Source organism: Martes martes, assembly GCF_963455335.1.
Source record: "Martes martes genome assembly, chromosome: 4".
Classification (NCBI taxonomy): Eukaryota; Metazoa; Chordata; class Mammalia; order Carnivora; family Mustelidae; genus Martes; species Martes martes.
In genome coordinates, this window is record NC_137891.1 from 138,713,104 (window position 1) to 138,733,979 (window position 20,876).

Here is a 20,876-nt window from a genome sequence, read left to right on the forward strand (position 1 = left end):
TTTTGCCTTTCACTGGCCAGTAACCATGAAACAGATTTCCAAAACATGTTTGTATCGGGTCTGTATAACCAAAGACAAACTAGAGCAGAACCAGAATTACAGAAAGATTCTATCATCTTAATTTAACTTCTAGAAACACCACTTCCCACCCCGCAATGGGTTCCTGGTTTCTGCCACTTCGAACATCTCACGCCGCCCAACAGCAGTTCCAGCTCCGGCTCAGCCAACCATCTGTGGCTGTCTTTCCCGATCCTGGCCCTGAAGGAAATGCAATGTTTCAGGGCTGTTTGGCTTGGCTGCATTCCTCTAGACATAAGCTAAGTGCATGCATTTTTTATTCTCCAGGGTTTGAGCTCCAGCAGTGTTCATAACATGACATTCAAAATCTAAAACTGACCTTGACTGGTCTGTTTTAGATCTGGACTGGCCCTGAGACAACCTAACAGAACAGTCAAGGGGGAGAGGGGGAATCCTTCCACAAGGCTCTTAAATGCATTTCCTCTACAAAATTAACATCACTGCAATCAACCACTAGTAACAAACACCACACACTGGCCAACTAGGATCAGAGGCTTCAGGAAAAACTTCAGGAAAAACTTCAGGAAAACTTCAGGAAAAACTTCAGGAAAAACAACAGAAGAGGGCAACAAAAAGCCGAACTCCAGGAATCAAGATAACTAATATTTTAGTGCCATATTTTAAAGTATCAAAACTAGTGCAAAAAAAAAAATCCACAATGAAAATCGATCCAACTCATTTATACAACTCACTCTCACGCATTTCAGTCCTGCCTCAATCTGTCAGGTCTGGTCTTTATCTTTTAATATGTTGCATTTTGTTCCTTTTAGTGCATCAAACAACCCCACTTCTCTCACTTACTGAGTTTTCTGGGAACCCTCTTAAAATTTCACCCAAGGACAATGCTGCACTCACCTCACCATGGCCTCAGCTCTGCCAGCACATATTAACTTAATACTCACGAGGAAATCCCATGAGGTAGCCGCACCATTACTCTCATTCATAAGTGAGTAAACACAAAAAGGTTAGCTACTTTGCCCAAGATTGTGGTGCAAGGGTTGCCAAGTCAGATTCCAAACCCAGCCAGCTATATAGCTCAGAGCCCACACTCTTAAAGACAAACACTACCTCGGGGCGCCTGGGTGGCTCAGTGGGTTAAGCCGCTGCCTTCGGCTCAGGTCATGATCTCGGGGTCCTGGGATCGAGTCCCGCATCAGGCTCTCTGCTCGGCGGGGAGTCTGCTTCCCTCTCTCTCTCTCTGCCTGCATCTCTGCCTACTTGTGATCTCTGTCAAATAAATAAATAAAATCTTAAAAAAAAAAAAAAAGACAAACACTACCTCTCAGAGCTTTGAATGAACAAAGGCATTCAGCATAAAATCAGAGTCCTGGATTTTAGGAAATAAATAATACATGAAAACTATTCCAATAAACCATAATTAATGACAACCTGGGCAAATTTAGTCATGATTTGTTCATCACATGGATCAATGTCCTACAATATTTAGGCTAAGTGGTCATTCCACCAAACTCCCAGTATTTTTCTGATTTGTCCCTAATACTTTAGCCATCCTCAGAATGAACCAAGGGGGAGATGGAAGATAAGACCCCTCACTCAAAGGACAGGACTACAGACTGGAGTAGCCTTGAGTAGCTGGTGTCTGCCCATAGGTTTGGAGACAGCCACATGTACCGTGGGCTCTAAGGCTACCTGAGCTACTGTACGCATCGCAGGACACTGTTCAGAAACCCTCCCAAATCATGTGTTCATTTAGTAAGAGAGGAGAATTGAGAAGTCAAGCCATGACAGCTACAATGGTCCTACCATATTTGGCCAGTTGTTACTGATAGAGGCCATCACAGTTTTAAAAGGGTCAAAATGAAACCAGGCTGAAAAGAATCCAGAAAAGTCATCATGGAAAGAATGGTTGAGAGAATGAGGGCTATTCTTTTCGGGGTGGTGAAAAAGATGACTTCAGTCAGGGAAGTGGTACCTAGCAACTATTTCCAATTGTCTGCAGAGTTACTGGATTTAATGTGTGCGACACCAAAAGACTGAAGGTGGACAAGTGGACGACAGTTAATGGATGACAGTTTCAAGGACTGGCTTTCATCTCAGTACAAAGAAAAAAATCTTCCAACAATCAGACGTGTCCAGCAATGAAAAAACCTGCCTCCAGAGGAGGTGAGCTGGCTGCCAGCGGCTATAGAAGGGACCCAGGAGAGAATGGCCACTTGGACAGAAGGACTCTAATCCCTTCCAATGCTAAGACATTAAGAAATGGAATAATTAAACTTAGCACATTCATTGTTATGCATAGTGTTTAGCTCCTAAAAACCTTAGAAAACTAAAACAAAACTCTGAGCTCAACAGGAAGGAGGTCTTGCACTTTCATTGTATTCCAAGTTAGATTCTTGATTTTTTAAAAACTAAGCCACTGAAATAACGCAAGTTAAAAATCAATGTCCCTCATGGAAAAACCAAATTGTGTCCTGAGACAGTATTTATAGTTAGCATTTTAAGAAAATTAGGAAGCTGTACTCATATACGCTATCGATATTTTATAGTTCTCCCACAAACTACATTGGCTATTTTTACCAAGAGCTACAGAAGTCCACAGAAGAAAAAATACATAAGCAGTTGAGTTAGAATTCAGGATTTAAACAAAGCAAACCAAAAGCCGAATCAGACGTATCAGCAGTCCAGAACATTAAAAGACCCTGAGAAAATTTATCCAATCAGACAAACAGGTAAAGGTAGAAAAATGTTCATCTTAATGACACAGTTTTGGGATGCCTGTGTGGCTCAGTCAGTTAAGCATCTGCCGTTGGCTCAGGACATGATCCCAGGGTCCTGAGATCAAGTCCCACATCGGGCTCCCTGCTCAGCTGGGAGTCTTGCTTCTTCCCCTGTCTCTGTGCTCTCTTTTTCAAATACATAAATAAAATCTTAAAAAAAAAAAAAAAAGGATGACACAATTTCTAAAAAGCAATTTTGGGTCCAGGAAGTCTTCCAAAAGACATACACACATAACTTTAGGGTAAGTATTTTTGTTTGGACAAGAATGGAAACAAGACTAGTTTAAAAAAAAAGATAGGAGGACAAGACAATTAATAGTTTAAAAACAGTGCTTGTAGGCTCCACTGGTACATGTACACACACATAATATACACACACACACACACACACACACACACACCCTATACACTGTCTAAACCCCACTGGATTATGCCAGTGATTCCATTCAAAGCACCACATTTACTGAGGAAGATTTTCAAAGAAATCAAAGTATCATGACTCCATGGAAGAAGGAAACAAACCGAAGAGAGAACCTTCCTACTTGTCAGGCATTTTACACAGACGACCCTGTCTGATCCTCCCAACAGCCCTGTGAGGGGGCAGTTCTTACAAAGGAGGAAACCAAGTTAAATAACTTCCCCCGAAGTTTACCAAGCCAGGAAGAGATGGAGCCAGAGGTATGACAGACTCCAAAGTCCAACCTTACTTCCTCTATGCCTCATAGTCAACTGCCAGAGCCTATCACTTGCTACGCCAAAACCCACTAGAGAACTTCCACCTGGAACTTCCTGCAGGTGTGTTAAACTTGTCATCACCCCCAACCCCGACTGCCCTCCCTCGTTAAATGGGGCCACTTTTCCCCACCATCGCTGAAGCTCAACCCTTTGAAGGGTTGCATTTGGCTCTGCCCTTCCCACCATTTGCAGGCACAATCAATTCTATTAGGTGCTACTGTCACTACCTCAGCTTCTCCCAAATCCCCGTTTCCATTACTTCTACCCTATACCTGATCAAAACTGTTGGCCACCATCTTAGGTATGTTCCACTTTTTCTCCACTACAACCCACACTATACTTTGCTAGGAGAAATGGCAATCGTGCCACTAAAGGAGTTTGAGGAAGGCACTGACTCCCAGGCACCTTCTTATTTATAAACTCAATCTGGAATTACATGTAAGTCCCAAAGGACAATTCTAATTTCCATGCCTACATAATTCTACCACCTCTAGGTTTCAATCAAAATACCCTTAATTTGAATCACCTCCTCTCAGATATGACCCCTCCAACAATAACACCCTGCTCCCACTTTCGACCTGCCAGTACCTTTCCCACATCCCTCAAGGTTCAGTTCTAATGCCATCTCTCCCTCAGCTTTCACTGATGTGTTGTGTCATCCAGAAGTACATTAAACAACTATTAAGCACTAACTGTATGTCAGACATTGGAGATACAAAAAGAACTCAGTAAGTTTATACAAGTAATTTCAGTGTTCCTTTAAAAAAAAAATTCATTCTTTTTTAAATAGCACTCAGTATAATCTGCCTTATAAAACAATTAATTGGGTGTATGTTTTACCTTATGAATTCCTTAAAAGTAGAGACCACTTTTTATTCCTATTAACAAGTGTATTGGAATACACTAATTTAACAAGAACTTATGGATGTTAAAAGTTTGTTCTCCCTCCCCCCCTTTTTTTTTGTTCTCCCTACTTTCACTCTAGAACCTTCCAATCCAGTTTCCAAATAGCCTCGATGATCTGTTTAAATGGGAATCTGATTGTCAGTTCCAGACTTTAAAACAAGGGCTTTACCTTGGATTAGGCAATGAAACCAAAAACCCCAGGCAACAAAGGAAAAAAAAAAAAAAAAGACAAACTGGACTTCATCAAATTTAAAGACCTGTGTGTTTCTAAGGAAAACATCAAGAAAGGTTAAAAAAAAAAAAAAAAAAACAGAGAACGGAAGAAAATATCTGCAAATCATGTACTTAATTAAGGGAGCTGTATCCAGAATATATAAAGAACCCAACAATGAAGGAACAAATGAGCACATCTGCAAATGGGCATAAGATCTGAATAGACATTCTCCAAAGAAGATATACAGATGGTCAACAGCACATGAGATGTTCAGTGTCATTAGTCCTTAGGGAAATGTAAACTGAAATCACAATGAGATACCACTTCACACTCACTAGGGTGGTAAAAACCAAAAAGACATACATTAACAAGTTTTGGCAAGAATGTAAAGACATTGGAACCCTCATTCATTGTTGGTGGGAATATAAAATGGTTGAGCTGCTTTGGAAAACAGCTGGCGGTTCCTCAAGATGTTAAACATGGTGTTACCATATGACTCATCAACTCCACACCTACATGTATATATACCTGAGAGAATGAAAACATATATGCACACAAAAATTTGTATACTAATGTTCATAGCAGGTAACAACCCAAGTGTCCATTAAATAATGAATCAAGAAACAAAATGCGGTATGCCCATATGATAGGAGATTATCTAGGGATAAAAAGGAATGAAATACTGATACATAACTACACCGATGAACAAAGTTGAACCTTGAAAACATGCTCAGTAAAAGAAGCGAGATACAAAGTCACATCTTGTATGAGTCCATTTACAAGAAATATCCAGAGTAGGCAAATCCATACAAAGGGAAAGTCAATTAGTGATTACCAGGGGCTGGAGGGAGGGGGAAAATGGGGAACAACTACTACTGGACGCAGGGTTTCTTTCTGGGGTAATGAAAATGTTCTCCAATTAGACAGCGGTGATGAGATGATGGTTGCAGGATTCTCTAAGGACACTTATGCTTTAGGTTTTTATGCTTTATAAGGATAAATGTTCCTATATTCAAGTTATCTCTCAGCAGGGCTGTTAAGACATAAAAACTAGTAACAGTAACAACAAAACCCCAGTCACTTCTCATCCACTTGCCCTGGAAGGCCAAACTCCCCCAGTCATCCCTCAAGCCCCTATGCCAACCCTCACAGCCTCCCTTCTACCATCTCCTCACTCACAGCACTCCAGAAACACCTGCCTCCCTCCCTCCCTCCATGGAAAAAGCTCACTCCTATAAGAAGTCTCACCACACGCCGTCCCATCTGCCCCCAAATCTCCACACACCTGGCTCCTACCCTTTCTCAGGGCTCAGCTTAAACATCACCTTCTCAGAGAGGCCTTCTCCGACCTCACATCACAGGCTGAAGTAGTTTTCCCAATCATCCTCCATCACTGCACTACCATATTTTTGTGGTAAAAGTATACAGAATATAAGGCATAATGTACACAGGGTTACCCTGATTATTTTTCCCTTGTTTATAGCACATCTCCCCTCCTGCCTTAATAGGCTATCAAAACATTTGCTGAACTGAACTGACATGAAGAAGTTTACGATTCCAATGCTGAGAGACTGTAAATGATGTTACAAAACAGACCACCTGACAGGGAGGTGGTAATGAATGCCATTATTAGAGGTACAGATGGGTCTGACAGAAATTTCAGGAAGAAAACGATGTGTAGCTTCAACAGCTGTGGAAAATCTTCACGGAAGCAATGAGACTGAAAATTAAGAGATTAAGGGAAGTGTGAAAGGCATTCCAGGAGAAAGGTGCCCCTGAACAATGCCCTCCCCACCTTGTCCATGACCTCAACACTTCACCCACACACACATCCCACGATGACTCATGGGAACATCATGTGAAACCTAGAACTTGAACCCGAGTAAGTGCCTCAAGGGTACTTCTGCATCCTCCTCACACCTATTGCAGGCACAGAAACATCTGCCAAATGACTAACGAAAGAGCGGGTTCAGGTATTATGCTAGAAGTCTTAACAATTAGAACGAAAGGCAACTTCTACCTCCTCACAATTACATCAAGTTTCTATTTTAGAACTTTTGGAGCTCTTTTTGGGGGAGGGAGGAAGTCAGGGTTTCCTTCTTTAGATTTAAATAAAAATGTTTTAGGAACAGAACAACAACAAACCACGTACCTCCAGCCTAGCCTTGAAGAACCTTCTGAAACTCAGTGTACTTGTGGACTGCTGAGCTGAAGTGCGCGGTCCCCCGGTGCTGTTTGTAAGGGGATATTTCACTAGGTACTAGAGTCCCTGCATGACCTAATGGGCAGTTTAACCCTACCTAGGGAGTCCCAAGTTTGAATACCAGCTTCTCTATTTAACTAGCTATTTGACCTAAGGCAAGTACTGCGACCTCTCTGAGGCCATTTCTTCATTTGTAACATGATGGCGTTAACAACTGCTCTGTAGATGTGTGCGTGAACTAGAGGACAATATTCATACATTAGCCAGCGCAGGGCCTAGCACACGCTCGACCTCCCCGACCCCCACGGCAAATGTCAGTTACAATGACCAAGTTACAAGAACTACAAAGTGCCAAAGTCACAGGCGGCTGGTCAGTAAGAAAGTGCTGAAGAACAGAAAATAACTGATTTCTAGCCTTTTGGGAATTTGATGAGCAGGAGTGACTTTGCATTATTTCAATACTATCAGCCTTTCTGGCTAAATAAGGGATATTTGCTGCCAGGCCTGTCGTTTAACCAGTACAAGAACTCTTGGAACTTGGACATCAGACTGTTAAAATATAACATCAGCCATCTAACTGCACTTCGTGAAACTGGACAAGTGAGACCTTTCGTACCATGTCTTAAAGGCTAACCTGAGAACTAAACACTAAAGTGAGGCAGGCAGGGGAACACAGAGTAATTCAAAGCCTCTACTACCTGCTCATGCTTTAAAAAACTAGTTTGCTGAAAAGACGATACATGATCAAGCCATCCGACCCATCATAAAAGAATACCAAGAAAAACAATTTCCAAGTTCCTAAATCTTCTCACAACATGAATTACACACAGGGTGTTAAAGAGCACACTAGCCTAATATAATACCATTTCACAATTTACCCGGTAGATTTTAAGGGACGAGGCAATTCGGTATGTCCATTGGAACAGGTGGATGTGCAGCTAATAGTCTGGGTACCCAATCTACTAGGTTCACAATCAGGTGCCGTCACTTGAGTTCGAGGAGTCTGAACCAGTAGTTTAAAAGCTTCCTAAACTATGATATGGCTGTATGTGTGCATCTCAAAGGCAAGCCCAAGTAATGAAAGCTGGAAAAGGTAATACAGAGCAGGTATAATTACCCTTTCCTTTGATAGTAAAGAGGTGAATAAAGACCAAAATGATAACATAAAAGATGTGATCAAGACACAGAAGCAATGATCTCTTGTGGGCCACAAGAAAGCTCTAGAAAGTGTGCAGCTATGTGGTGGCAACGACCATCCCATCTCTTGACCTGGTAGTGGGACTCATCTGTCAAAACTCAGCTCAGCAGTCATCTCTAGAAAGCCTTCCCTATCCCACCGCGCCTCAGTGCTGGGTGGGTCACACTTCCCCATGTGCTACAGGACCTACATATGCACATCTTTCAGCCTCCATTACTTTCTCCTGGTTTGCCTGCCTCTACCTATCAATTTAGAAGCTCCTTCAGGAAATAGACCCTGTCTTGGGGCACCTGGGTGGCTCAGTCATTAAGGATCTGCCTTCAGCTCAGATCACGATCCCAGGGTCCTGGGATTGAGCCCCACATCGGGCTCCCTGCTCAACAGGAAGCCTGCTTCTCCCTCTCCCATTTCCCCTGCTTCTTTTCCCTCTGTCAAATAAATAAATAAAATCATTAAAAAAAAAAAAGGAAATAGACCTTGTCTGACTTCTTTGTATCCCACAAGCCAACAGTGCTTGGCACTTACACATTTGTTGAAAAGACCTATTTACTAGGACGTTCGGGGAAGCACGCTTTGTATACCAAAAGACTGTATGTATGTATGCAAATTCTCTGGATGAATATCCAAGAAAAGTAACTAGTAGCTATCCCTATAGAAAGTAACTGGGGAAGAAGGGGTCAAGGAGGGGAAAGAGACTTTCCACACCATTCCTAGTGTATTAATTTGAGAATTTTACCCTCAGGGCCCTTGGATAGCTCAGTCAGTTAAGCAATCCTACCCTTGATCTCAGCTCAGGTCATAATCTCAGGGTCCTGGGATCCAACCCCATGTTGGGCTCAATGGTCAGCAAGGAGTCTGCTTGAAGATTCTCTCCCTATCCCTCTACTCCTCCCCCCTCCACCCAGTGTGTGTGTGTGTGTGTGTGTGTGTGTGCACTCTCTCAAATAAATAAATAAATCCTTAAGAAAATTTTACCATCTGCACGTGTTACCTTCTTGAAAAATAAAAGATGGGATAAAAATTATATTAAAATGGGGCACCTGGGTGGCTTAGTGAGTTAAGCCTCTGCCTTTGGCTCAGGTCATGATCTCAGGGTTCTGGGATGGAGCCCCGCATCAGGCTCTCTGCTCAGCAAGGAGCCTGCTTCCCCCCTCTCTCTCTGCCTGCCTCTCTGCCTACTTGTGATCTCCCTCTCTCCATCAAATAAATAAAAATTTAAAAAAATATATATATAATATACTGAAATACCAAAGGGGTATTAAACTTACATTAAAGAACAGACTATGATGGCACTGGAAAATATTAAATGATTTGTTGTAAAAGTAAAGCAAGCAATTTTCAAAACAGTAATTCACAGTATATATATATATATATATATGTATATATATATATTTTTTTATTTTTTATTTTTTTGAGAGGGAAAGAGCAGGGGAGAGAGGAAGGGAGAAAATCTTAAGCAGGCTGCTCTCTCAGTGCAGAGCCCAACGAGGACTCTGTCAGGACCTGAACTGAATCAAAGGTCAGCCACTTAACCTACTGAGCCACCCAGGCACCCCATATCTAGTAGACTCTTGAAAGTCAGCCTGGAAGGATACCCTATATATGAAAGTATTAACAGCATTTCTTTCCTTCCAGTTAGTGGGATTAAAGTGTTTGTCTTATTTATTTTTCTTGGTTTCCTAAACCTTTGATAACTTACATATACTATCTTTATAATCAGAAAAACACTGGGGCACCTGGGTGGCTCAGCAGGTTAAGCCTCTGCCTTCGGCTCAGGTCATGATCTTAGGGTCCTGGGATCGAGCCCCGCACTGGGCTCTCTACTCAGAGGGGAGCCTGCTTTCCTCTCTCTCTCTGCCTGCCTCCCTGCCTACTTGTGATCTCTGTCAAATAAATAAATAAAATCTTTAAAAAAAAAACAAACCAAAAACATACAGAAGAGTTTAAATACATGTGTACCAATATATGCATATCTGTATCTATATTTACACAGAATATTTAGTAAGCAAAGTGGTGCATGAACAAATCAGAATCTATTATCAACTTTTATACCAAGACCTTGACTGGGTATTCATAAGCTAAGGGGAAATTCTCTTCTTCTTCTACAGTTTAAAAACTACTCTGGTCCAGTCATTTTACTTCTAGTAACCTGTGCCACAGAAGGTGTATTTGCCCAATGAATCACATACAGTGGTGTTCATAAGAGCATACTAAACAGCAAGTCACTCAAATGTTTCACACCAGACTGATTAGGCATGCTCCAGTCCAACCCTGAAGGTACATTTCACCCAAGGTGCTCAGGCCAAAATCCTAGGGCTGATTGTGGGCTGCTTTCTCTCCATCATCCCCCCCAAGCAACTCACTCTGTCCAGTCGGCTTGGCCTTCATACACTTCCTAAAGTCCTTCATTTCTGCCTTCACCACTAATGCCCAACCCAAGCCATGGTCCACTCTCCTAGTCTATACTGGTCTTACTGGTACCACTCCTGTTTAACGAGAGTCACTTCACACAGCATCCCAAACGTCAACTTTTAGAAAGTAAATCCATTCGTGTCAGTACCCTATTCAAAACCTTGAGTAACTTTTCAGTGCCCTAAAATCTAATCCAATTCACACTTTCCAAATTTTCTACAAGGCAGGACTCCAATCTAGGTCATTTAAAAAATGACCACACTGGCAGCACCTGGGTGGCTCAATCAGTTAAGCGTCTGCCTTCAACTCAGGTCATGATCCCAGGGTGCTGGGATTGAGCCCTGCAGAGGACTCCCTGCTCAGCAGGGAGTCTGCTTCTGTCTCTCCCTCTGCCCCCTCCCCTGTTTGTGCTCACACCAGTACCTGTGCGTGGGTGCACGCACTCGCTCTCTCTCCAACAAATAATCTTAAAAGAAAAAAAAGAAATGACCATACTGGAAGAATGCTCAGATTTGGCTGTGCATGTGGCCAAAGCAAATGTACCCTCAGGGGACAGTACATCCGGCTTCCTGCTCAGCAGGGAGTCTGCTTCTCCCTCTGCCCTCCTCCCTGCTTATGCTCTCTCTCAAATAAATAAAACCTAAAAAAAAAAAAAGTTACAAATAGTTCTCTTCCAACACCCATAAAAACCCTCAAAGAAGCCAGAAAAAATAAGTTGTAGAGCGGACCTGTTGAAACAAGAGATGCCCCTAACTGGTCAGACCCTTTGATACGGTTTTGGAATACAGGTGAGATTCGAACCAACCACCAAGAATTCTTGAAGAATTCTTGAGATGACTTTGGTGCAAAAGGATCGTTTATTAAAGCATGAGGACAGGACAGGAGCCGTGGACATAAAGAGCTGCTGCACCAGGATCTTGAGGAGTGGGGATTTTATACTCTCAGGAGTTGGGTTTTAAAAGAACTTTCATATGCTAAAGAGGATCGACCTATCTAAGATACCTATAAGACCCCAGAGGCCTTGGCGTTGTCAAGTTAAGGTTGTTTTCCCTCTAGCAAGGTATTAACATTAACAGTTGGGAAATTCCTGGAAGAATGTCACACTTGTCCCACCCGGGGTTGGTGGGGGGGGTGTCAGGGTGCCAGCATGTGCTTTGTCTTCCGTTAGCCTTCTGCTCCCTCAATGCCTTGACCTGGGCTATACCAAGCTTAAAAAAAAAAATGGAACAGAGGATATTCTAGAAATCCTGTAATACGCCAAGACACTCTATGATCCACACAAAGGTTAACTATTTAAAGTTATTTTAGATACCTTGTTCAACTCTGTCAAGTCTCTCAAATACAACCTTTCTATCTTCCAATGCTCAGAAGTTTTCACTCTTACATAAGAAAAGACACATTTATACTTAACAAATTAAAAAAAAAAAAAAACCTGAGCCCTCTGAACTAGGTCATCTTTTCAAAGAAAAGAGGCTCAGGCCATAGTCTAATTTGAAATGCTGGTCCCATCTGCAAACCCCAGCAAGAGCTGCAGTTAATATTAAGAGCAGAAACAGGTTTGTTCTTGAACATTGTTTCTCCCAATCAAGTCCAGGATGCTTCCAAATGGAAATCTGCCAATTTTCCTGCACTTGAGAGAGTAGATCCAGTACAGAAAAATGTGATTTTTTTTTAAAGCGCCAGTATTTGTCCAACCCCTAAAGCAGGATTCTCACATCCTTTCAGAGGGAGGTTTCAGTCACCATCACTCAACAGAAGAGATAAAGGAGTTTTACTAGGACCCACTACTAAGTGTAGGCCGCGTGTACATGCACATGCTTATACACACGTACACGCATACACAGAAAAGCTAACATTCCTTGTGACACAGTGTAGGACCCCCCTCATGGCAATCTATGAAAACTATCCCTTCTATTTACTTATGCAAAGTACTAAAGAAAACCAAAGAGAACCAAAGATTTGGGTGTGTGGGTCTTCCTTTTTTTTTTTTTTTTTTTAAGATTTTATTTGAGAGAGAGAGCGCCTGCAGGCACACACACACAGAGAAAATGAGAGGGAGCCACAGACTCCCTGCTGGGCAGGGAGCCCAATGTGTGGCTTGATCCCCGGACCCTGGGATCATGACCTGAGCCATCCAGGCATCCAGGTCAACACCCTTCAAATAAAATACAGTCTTTGATTAAGCCTCAGCAGTACTGCTCCAGGCAGATGAGGCAGAGCCAATGAGTGACAACTATCTTAGGCTAATCTCAAATCCATAGTAAACACAAACTTTTACCATAAGTCAAGGCCAATTAAACAGATTGGACTCAATTACTGGAGGTTATCCTTCTACACCTTCAACACAGACTTGCTGAACTCTCTTTATGCACCAGGTACTTCGCCATCCATATCCCTGACCTTTAAGTCTCTTTTAGTGGGAACTGGAACACAGTGAAGGTAGAAGGGACAACCAAGGGCACAGGATTATCTTAAATACTGCTACAGCCCTCAGTACCTTGAACACTGTCCCACACGTAACAGGTACTTGGTTTAAGTACCTACGACGGGATGAATCGGACAGACTTTTGCCACACGGCAAGTGACAGCATCAACAAGCTAGGTGCTGGGTGAAGAAATGAATTCTATCAGGGCAGATAAGGGAAGACTTCCTAGAAGCGGTGAGTAGCCCTTCCTTCCCTGGATGAGCAGCTTTTCAGAAGGCAGTGGCTGCAGGAAAGCCGTGTGGACAGGAGTATGCTGGAAGCAAGATTGGAGCAGATGGCCTGAGATACTTTCCAACTCAAGTTCTCACCAACATTTTATTTCCTGGGATTTTGTTGTGCTTCATGTGCTCCTTCAAACCTTCAACTCTAATAAAGGGATACCTAGAAAGGGGGCTGTTGTATTTCTCTACCAGAAAATTAGCTAAAAGCTAACAGCAGGTAACAGAAAAATAGAGAGTGGAATGTTTTATTTACCAGGCACTGAGCCTGAAGACTCTAAGAAACAACCTTCTGTGAGAAAAATAATCTTAGAACACCCTCCAAGTCCACCAGAAACAAGCCACTTTGAAAAGAAATTGCTGCCCTCCGTTTTTCTTCTCTTTAGCAGAAAAGCAGTTTTTAAATTGGTTTATGCAAAAACTACTTAGCTCCCGAGAGAAAAACAAAATCTAAACAGTCACAGTCTTACAGCAGAGAGAAACTCTGTGAACAATGAAGGCATGTGAAAGGGAACAGAAACTAAAATCCAAAAAAACAAGGAAAGTTAAAAAAAAATTTTTTTTAAAGTGAGAATAAGGGAAAACATCTGGAAAGTCTTCAAAACCTCTAAGAAAATTCAGAAGTAAGCGACTTCCCATCACATTCTCTTTAAAAATGGGAAGGGCACCACTAATCCAGTCTGGGATGGACAAGGTGCAGTCCTTCATGCCAGAAGGAAACCAGTTCCCAAGGCAGGTATAAAAAATGCTAAGGAATGGGCTCAAAGCCATTGCATCGTTTCCTCCCCTCACCTTGCCTCTGGCTCCCTACCACAGAGAAACCGGAGCCAATCACAAAACCCTCCGGCTGAGAGCCAGCCTTCCCTCTCACACTGCTCTTCCCCCAAACTGCATTCCAAAACAAAAAGAATAAAATGCAGCCAAAGGTGGTATTAAAATGAAAATAGACCCAATTGAGGTGAGAAAAAATTCAAGGTACGACCTGGTACACAGAACTCTACACAGTCAGAGGCTGGGGAGGGGACGGGGAGGAGGCCCAGTCTTTCTGAGAATCAAAATAAAAGCTTGCTTTTTGCAATAGCTTAAGAGATAATGAATAAACTCTGCCTTGGAGATGTTTCTTAATTCCTAGCTTCTATGCCGTTTTCCAGCACAGTCCTCCGCCCACCTCTTCAAACTAATCTGTGCTTCTGTAATGAAGATCTCTGGATAATTAGCCCACCGATGGGCAATAACCACCCTGGTCAGCTCCAAGGACAGCAGCGACGGTTCAGCACCCCGTCTGCAGTAACAAGTTTTCGTAAAGGAGTTGCTAATTATGAGCACATGCATCCCAGAGGGTTACGCACTAGCAGCGCCAACAGCCACCTCGCGCCTTCAACGCCAGTTCATCAGGAACTGGGGTGGACGTGGGGTGGAAAGAGAGGGGTGAAGGGACCTACTGAAAGACGAAAGGATCAGGCGATCTACATCCCCAAATCCACGACGCCAGCCAAAGGAGACTTTCTCAAGAAGCCATTTCCAGGGAAACAGGATTTAAAAGGTAATTTATCAGATCGAGCCTCCTACTACGTAGTCTCCCAACGGCCAGGCCCCGTTTTGGGAAGGAGGGGGAGTTCGTGGTAAGAGTTTACCTTAGAAGGCGTCCGCGGACAGACAGGCCTTGCAAAGCCACCAGGGCTCTGTCCGGAGGCCCGGAGTGGCAGAAATAGCGCGCGGCTGCGAGACCCGCAGCGCCACAGGTTCCCCAGCGCGCAGTGGGACCCGACTCCCACAGGTGGGCGGCCAGAGCAGAGGCCGCTCCAGTTCCCCGGGGGCGCGGGGAAGGTGTGGGCACAGAGAGCTTTGCCTTAAAGAGGCAGGGCGAGCGGGAAGCTCGGGTTTTTCGGCTGTCTGAGTGGTTACCGGCTTTTCCCCAAGACGGGAAGAGCCCCGTGCACCTCCTACCCTCCTCCCAGCTGGTCTCGGCCTCCTCCAGGGGCGCGGTTAAGCCGCACGGCCGTGGGCCACCGTTTGCATGCTCCCAGGCACGTACGAGCCTGCACGACCGCACGCGGGCGGGGGAAGGGCGCCCGGGGACCTAGGAGACCCGACCTAACCCGATCCCGCTACGGCTCACCCCCGCCCCTCGCCCCCGCACCCCTCACCGGTGTTCGCTTTGATGTTCTCCCGCAAGAAGTGGCCGCTGGAGAGATGTTGGAGGCCAAAGCTCTGAGCGATCCTCTGGCACACGGTGCCTTTGCCCGAGCCAGGCGGCCCAAGGATGACCGCGCGCAGGAGTTTGGAAGCCATTGCCTTCGCCAGGCAGGGAGGGGGCGGCCAAACAGGCAACCCGGACAGCAGCCTCGGAGAAGCCCCGGGAACTTTGTTGCTGCTGCTGCTCCTTCTGCCTCCGACACTCTCCGCTCGCGCGGGGACTCGCCGGGCGCCCCTGCAGGGGGAAGGAGTGACTTTTGAAGACAACCCCTCCCTTCAGCCCCGCGCCGGGGCCGGCTCGAAGGCGGAGAAAGGCGCCACGCTACCCATCCCCGCCCTCCTCGCCCCCACGCCGCGATTCCGTAGGAGTCCCGAGTCCCCGCCCCAGGCGGGGTCGACCTCGGGGGCTCAGAGGGCCGCCCGGCCAGGCCCACCTCCAGCCCTTCCTCTTTCGCTCCCCACGCGGCGTTCGAGGAAGGGGCTAGGCGGCCTGGCATCCCAGCGCCAGGCTCCACCGAGGGGGAAGCCGGGAGGGGCGGTGACTCCACGCGCGCGCCCCGTCGCCCCACGCACCGGGCGGTCTGGGGGCTGAGCCCCTGCCCCGGCCCTCGCACGTGGGCAGCGCTGAGTCTGCGCCGCGGCCCCTCCCCAGCGGCTGTCAGTCCTCCGGAGTCGCCGCCGCCTGCGGCCCGCGCGGACCGCCCAGCGCCCACCTCCGCCGAGGGTGGGCCGAGGCGCTCCCCGCCGCGGGGAGCCCGAGTCCGGCCGCCTCTCCACCCGAAGCAATCAAATAAACACGCACCTCGGCAGGGACGCGGCGCTCCGCGAGGCTTCCAGCCCGGATCCCGCTGGGCGGCGCCGCCTCCGCCCGCCCCCACTCCGAGCCCCAGCCGGCCGCGCGGGACTCGCGCCTTACGTAAGCCGGGGAGACCCGCTCCGCGAGAGTCGCCGGCCGGCGCCCCCTCCCCTCCCCGCCGCTCGGCTCCCACGCCGCCCTCTGGGCCCACGTGCCCCGCACCACCCAGCGGGGGCTGCGGGGCGCGGGGACACAGACCCTTCTCTTGCCATCGCCTGCGGACCCCGTCTGCTGGTGAGGCGAAGGAAAAATACAACTTGTTGATCGCCTACTGTGCGTCAAGTTCAGGGCTAGGCGATTTCCTTGCGCAACAACCGGTCCAGATAGAGTATTCACAGATGAGGAAAGGAGGCTTGGCGTGTCGCCATTCATTCAAAAAATGTTTGTTGAGCGCCTACCATGTTCCAGACACTGTTTTAGGCGCTTGGCATATAGCTGTAAACCGGAGGCGGAGCCTTGCCCTGGTGGAACTTCCACACAGTTCACATGGCGGTTTGAACCCTCACCCGCCTGACTCCAAAGCCCAAGCTCCTTACCGAAGAAGGAAGGAGGGGGTGATCACTCACCTGTGCTCAAGTTCTTAGAGCCAGCTGATTTCAGGACCTCAGGCAGGGCGCAGGATGTTGGCACTACAGTTACAACTCACCAAGTCCAAAGGGTGCTATCTTCCCTCCCCTCCCCTGCGTATCCCACTCTATAGTCTCTCTCTCTCTAAGATTTTATTTATTTATTTGACAGAGACAGCGAAAGAGGAAATACAAGCAGGCAGAGTGGCGCCTGGGTGGCTTAGCCGTGGAGCGTCTGCCTTCCGCTCAGGTCGTGATCCGAGTCCTGGGATCCAGCCCCACGTTGAGTGCCACTCCGTATTCTCTTATATCTGTTCCTTCTCACCCAGCCGTTCCTCACAGCCTTCATTTCCTACTGGCGCAAGTGTGATAACTGCCAGCCCCTAAGTCTCTAGTCCATCCTCAGTGCACATCAGTTTCTATTATTTCCCCACCTCAGATAAAAATCGTCCTTTCAGAATAAAAAATCTTCAGCCTTGGGGCACCTGGGTGGCTTAGTGGGTTAAAGCCTCTGCCTTTGGCTCAGGGCTCAGGTCATGATCCCAGAGTCCTGGGTTCTAGCCCCGCATCGCATCGGGGTCTCTGCTCAGCAGGGAGTCTGCTTCCTCCTCTCTCTCTGCCTGCCTCTGCCTACTTGTGCTCTCTGCCTGTCAAATAAGTAAATAAAATCTTAAAAAAAAAAAAAAAATCTTCAGCCTTCCATACATCTTTGCAACCTTCCCCCCTCCCCTCCTTCTACAGGCTGAGCTTTGGGGAAATGCATTGCATGGTTTTGAATGGAACCACAAATGGGGAGGGACAGCCTGGAGAAGAGACTCTTCTAGAGTCCTGGCTGCATCCTCTGAGGGGGGAAGGGGGCCTGAGTAAGCAAGAGCCTGGCAGAGTATTTCTTTCTGTCTGCCTCTGGCAGCCCAAGCCCCCTCCTCCAGCATCTCCTCCACAGCCAGCCAGCCAGACAAGGCCCAGGCTCCATGTGCCTGAGAGCACACCGAGGCCCCCAACCTCCGCCCAGCATTTGTTCAATAGGCTCATCCCCTCGTCTCAGATATCTCGGGAGTCTGCTGTAGACATGAGGAGCTTGTTTCCACTGAGTCCCTCCAGCCCTTCACCTGGGAACAAACAGAGAGAAGAGCTTCGGGGATGTGGGGGTGACTTAACTCTCCCTTCCCTTTCCCTCCATATGCTGTATCATATATAGTGGATACTTTGCAGTCCTCCTCAGACATCAGCATGTGTCAGGATCCCTCTGAGGGCTTGTTTAAAACAGGTTTGCTGAGCCCCTTCTCAGCAGTTTCTCAATCTGTGGGTCTGAGGTGGGCATTTCTGACAAGTTCCTGGGTTAATGCTGAGGCTGCCAATCTGGAAATCAGCACTTGGAAAGCATGGTTTCCACATTCTGAAAACGTTTTCACTGCTCTACCACACTGAGCATTGAGACATGGGGAGCTGTGTGGCCTTGTGGCTCCTCTGTCTGCTGTGGGAACTTTGGCCCTTAACCTCTTCTTTTTCTAAAATTTCGGACATTGGATTTAGTACTCCCAAAGGTCCCTTTGTCTCTATCAAGCATTGATTCTGTGAGTTCCCACTGGAAATAGTTTCTAGCCCTCACAAACTAGATGAACTATAGCCCACCTTCCCTATCACCCAGTTCTTTTGCCTACTTTTGAAATGCATTTGTCAACATCACCTTATAATTTCAGGGAACAGCATTAGCCACTCACACGTCATAGGACTTAGTGCTTGAGGAGTTTAGGAGCTTATGTTATGAAACAGAAAGAGTTGTGACATACTAAACTCAGTAAAGAAACCCAGCTGAGACTGGAAGCTCGAGCCCTCCATGAACCTTCCCCCTGCACAGCCAAATCAGGCTCCTATAGTCTGGCAGCTGATTGGAAGCAGTAGAACTGGAAGAAATGGGTTTGGGAGTCAAACACCTCTGGGACTAAATTGCAACAGCACCATTCACTAATTCTGCCAAGTCTCCCGATCTCTGTGAGTCTTGGTTTCCTGATCTGTAAAAGGGAGATAATATTTATGTCTTAGGCTAGTAGAGAGGCTTAAATGAGCTAAGGTGCATATAGGATGTAGCACAGTGCTGGGCATATATTAAGTACTCAGTGGTGAACATCATCACTATTACTTTTTAAAAAAATATTTTATTTATTTATTTGACAGAGAGAGAGAGAGAGAGAGATCACAAGTAGGCAGAGAGGCAGGCAGGGAGAGAGGTGAAAGCAGACTCCCTGCTGAGTAGAGAGCCTGATGCAGGGCTTGATCTCAAGACCCTAAGATCATGACCTGAGCCGAAGGCAGAGGCTTAACCCACTGAGCCAACCAGGCACCCCGAACATCATCACTATTATTAACCATGGGACAATTATTTAGCTTCTCCGATCTCAGTTCCTTAACTGTAAGGAATAAGTGAGCTAATGTGACAAAGTATTTAGCAGATCCCCTGGCCCTTGGAAGATACTCCATAAACGGCAGCTATTCTTATCACACATACACTCATATAATCAATTTCTTCCTATTTCCTTTGCCTGGGGTTTTAAATCTGTTGGTAATATTTATCACAGTGTACAGAAGAATGTACATCTCCGTGTTTGTCTCCCCTAGAGACAAACTGGAAACTCACTCTGAGAGGAGGGGCCCAATTTTATTCATCTTTCTAGCCTCAAAAACATACAGCAGTTTGCCTGTAATAAGCGCTCTGTTAATGTTGGCAAATCTCCCTCCCCCTCCTAACACACTGGACATCAAGCCCAGGTGCCTCCCTGCAACTTCACCGGATGGTAATGCAAAGTCCACAGTCCACGTTTGATCTCACTTACACATCCCTTCATCAGATTCTCCTATCTGGACTGCAGTGCCCCTGTTTAGGAAACATTTGTCATTTCCGTATTATTGTCACAGTTTTGCCATAACCTTGTACCACCTTGGTTCTTATCCACTTATCATGTTTCTTTAAGTATCGACTCAATTTGCTTAAATAATTTATTTTAAAAAACTGAATGCAACTCACCATAAGTAAAAGGACACACTAAAATAAATAGGAGAAAAAGAAAATAAGGCTACCAAGTCCTAGCTGGACTCTACTAACTGTCTGCCTGTGGAGTTTCTGAACTTAGTCTTTATTTAAAAAGGTCAGGGGGAGGGTGTTTACCAACTAATAGAGAGGTGTTTGAGACAGATAGCATCTAAATGAAATGTTCTATCTGTAATCACATAGCTCAAAATAGAATTAGAAAGGGAATACTTTTTTTTTTTTTAAGATTTTATTTCTTTATTTGATGGAGAGAGACAGACACACAGTCAGAGAGGGAACACAAGCAGGGGGAGTGAGAGAGAGAAGCAGGCTTCCTGCTGTGCAGGGAGCCCGATATGGGGCTCTACCCCAGGACCCTGGAATCATGACTGGAGCCAAAGGCAGACGCCTAATGACTGAGCCACCCAGGCACCCCTTTTGTAATATTCAGTTTAATAGTATCTAAAGCTAGATCCACATGCCACCTAGAATCATCTTTGGTCCCATGTGAAATTATCTTTTGCATCATCAAGGATGCATGTCACATACTCTAATGTACTTGTAAGTGTACCTTTAAAATATAACTCACCAGGATTTTTTAAAGGATGCCATCACCCCAACCATAGTTCACAGATCGTATACTGATCCCACTTCAAAAATTAAGCACCCCACTCCCCCGCTGTTCTTCCAGCTACCAATTCTTCATCACTATCTTGCAGGCTGACTTCTGTTATATTTGTTGGAGACTGTAGGCTCCTTGAACATAACGCCTTCGTCTTCTCCTCACGGCCTCTACACTGCTAGGCATAGAGACCAGACACGAGGGGCAGACATTATTATACAGCTGACTCACTGCTGAATGAATGATGGACAAAGCGACTTCTTTTTACCCTCTGTGGAGCTTCTCTGGGAAGACAGAAGAAAGGCTAGTTACTCCAATACATCAGGATTCAGAAAAGAAAGCTGGAGAATGATGGGAAGAGGGGGGGAAATGGCCAGCCCTGTGTGCCTGCTGCCTTCTCCCTGCGGGCACTCATTCAAGACT

General features: G+C 45.8%; 1 protein-coding gene across 4 annotated transcripts in view; it reads right to left on the minus strand.

The window, feature by feature from the left end:
- AK4 (adenylate kinase 4) overlaps positions 1 to 16,266 on the minus strand; it is a 66,353-nt gene extending 50,087 nt beyond the window's left edge. Inside the window, exons 1-2 of one of the 4 annotated variants that reach the window (XM_080801539.1) lie at positions 16,187 to 16,266; positions 15,336 to 15,619 (exon numbers count right to left, since the gene is read on the minus strand). In XM_080801539.1, the coding sequence (XP_080657665.1) occupies positions 15,336 to 15,480 (145 nt within the window). In that variant the 5' untranslated portion in view covers positions 15,481 to 15,619; positions 16,187 to 16,266. The other 3 variants (XM_080801540.1, XM_080801542.1, XM_080801541.1) reach the window with 3 other exon arrangements.
- Positions 16,267 to 20,876: the final 4,610 nt, after the last annotated feature.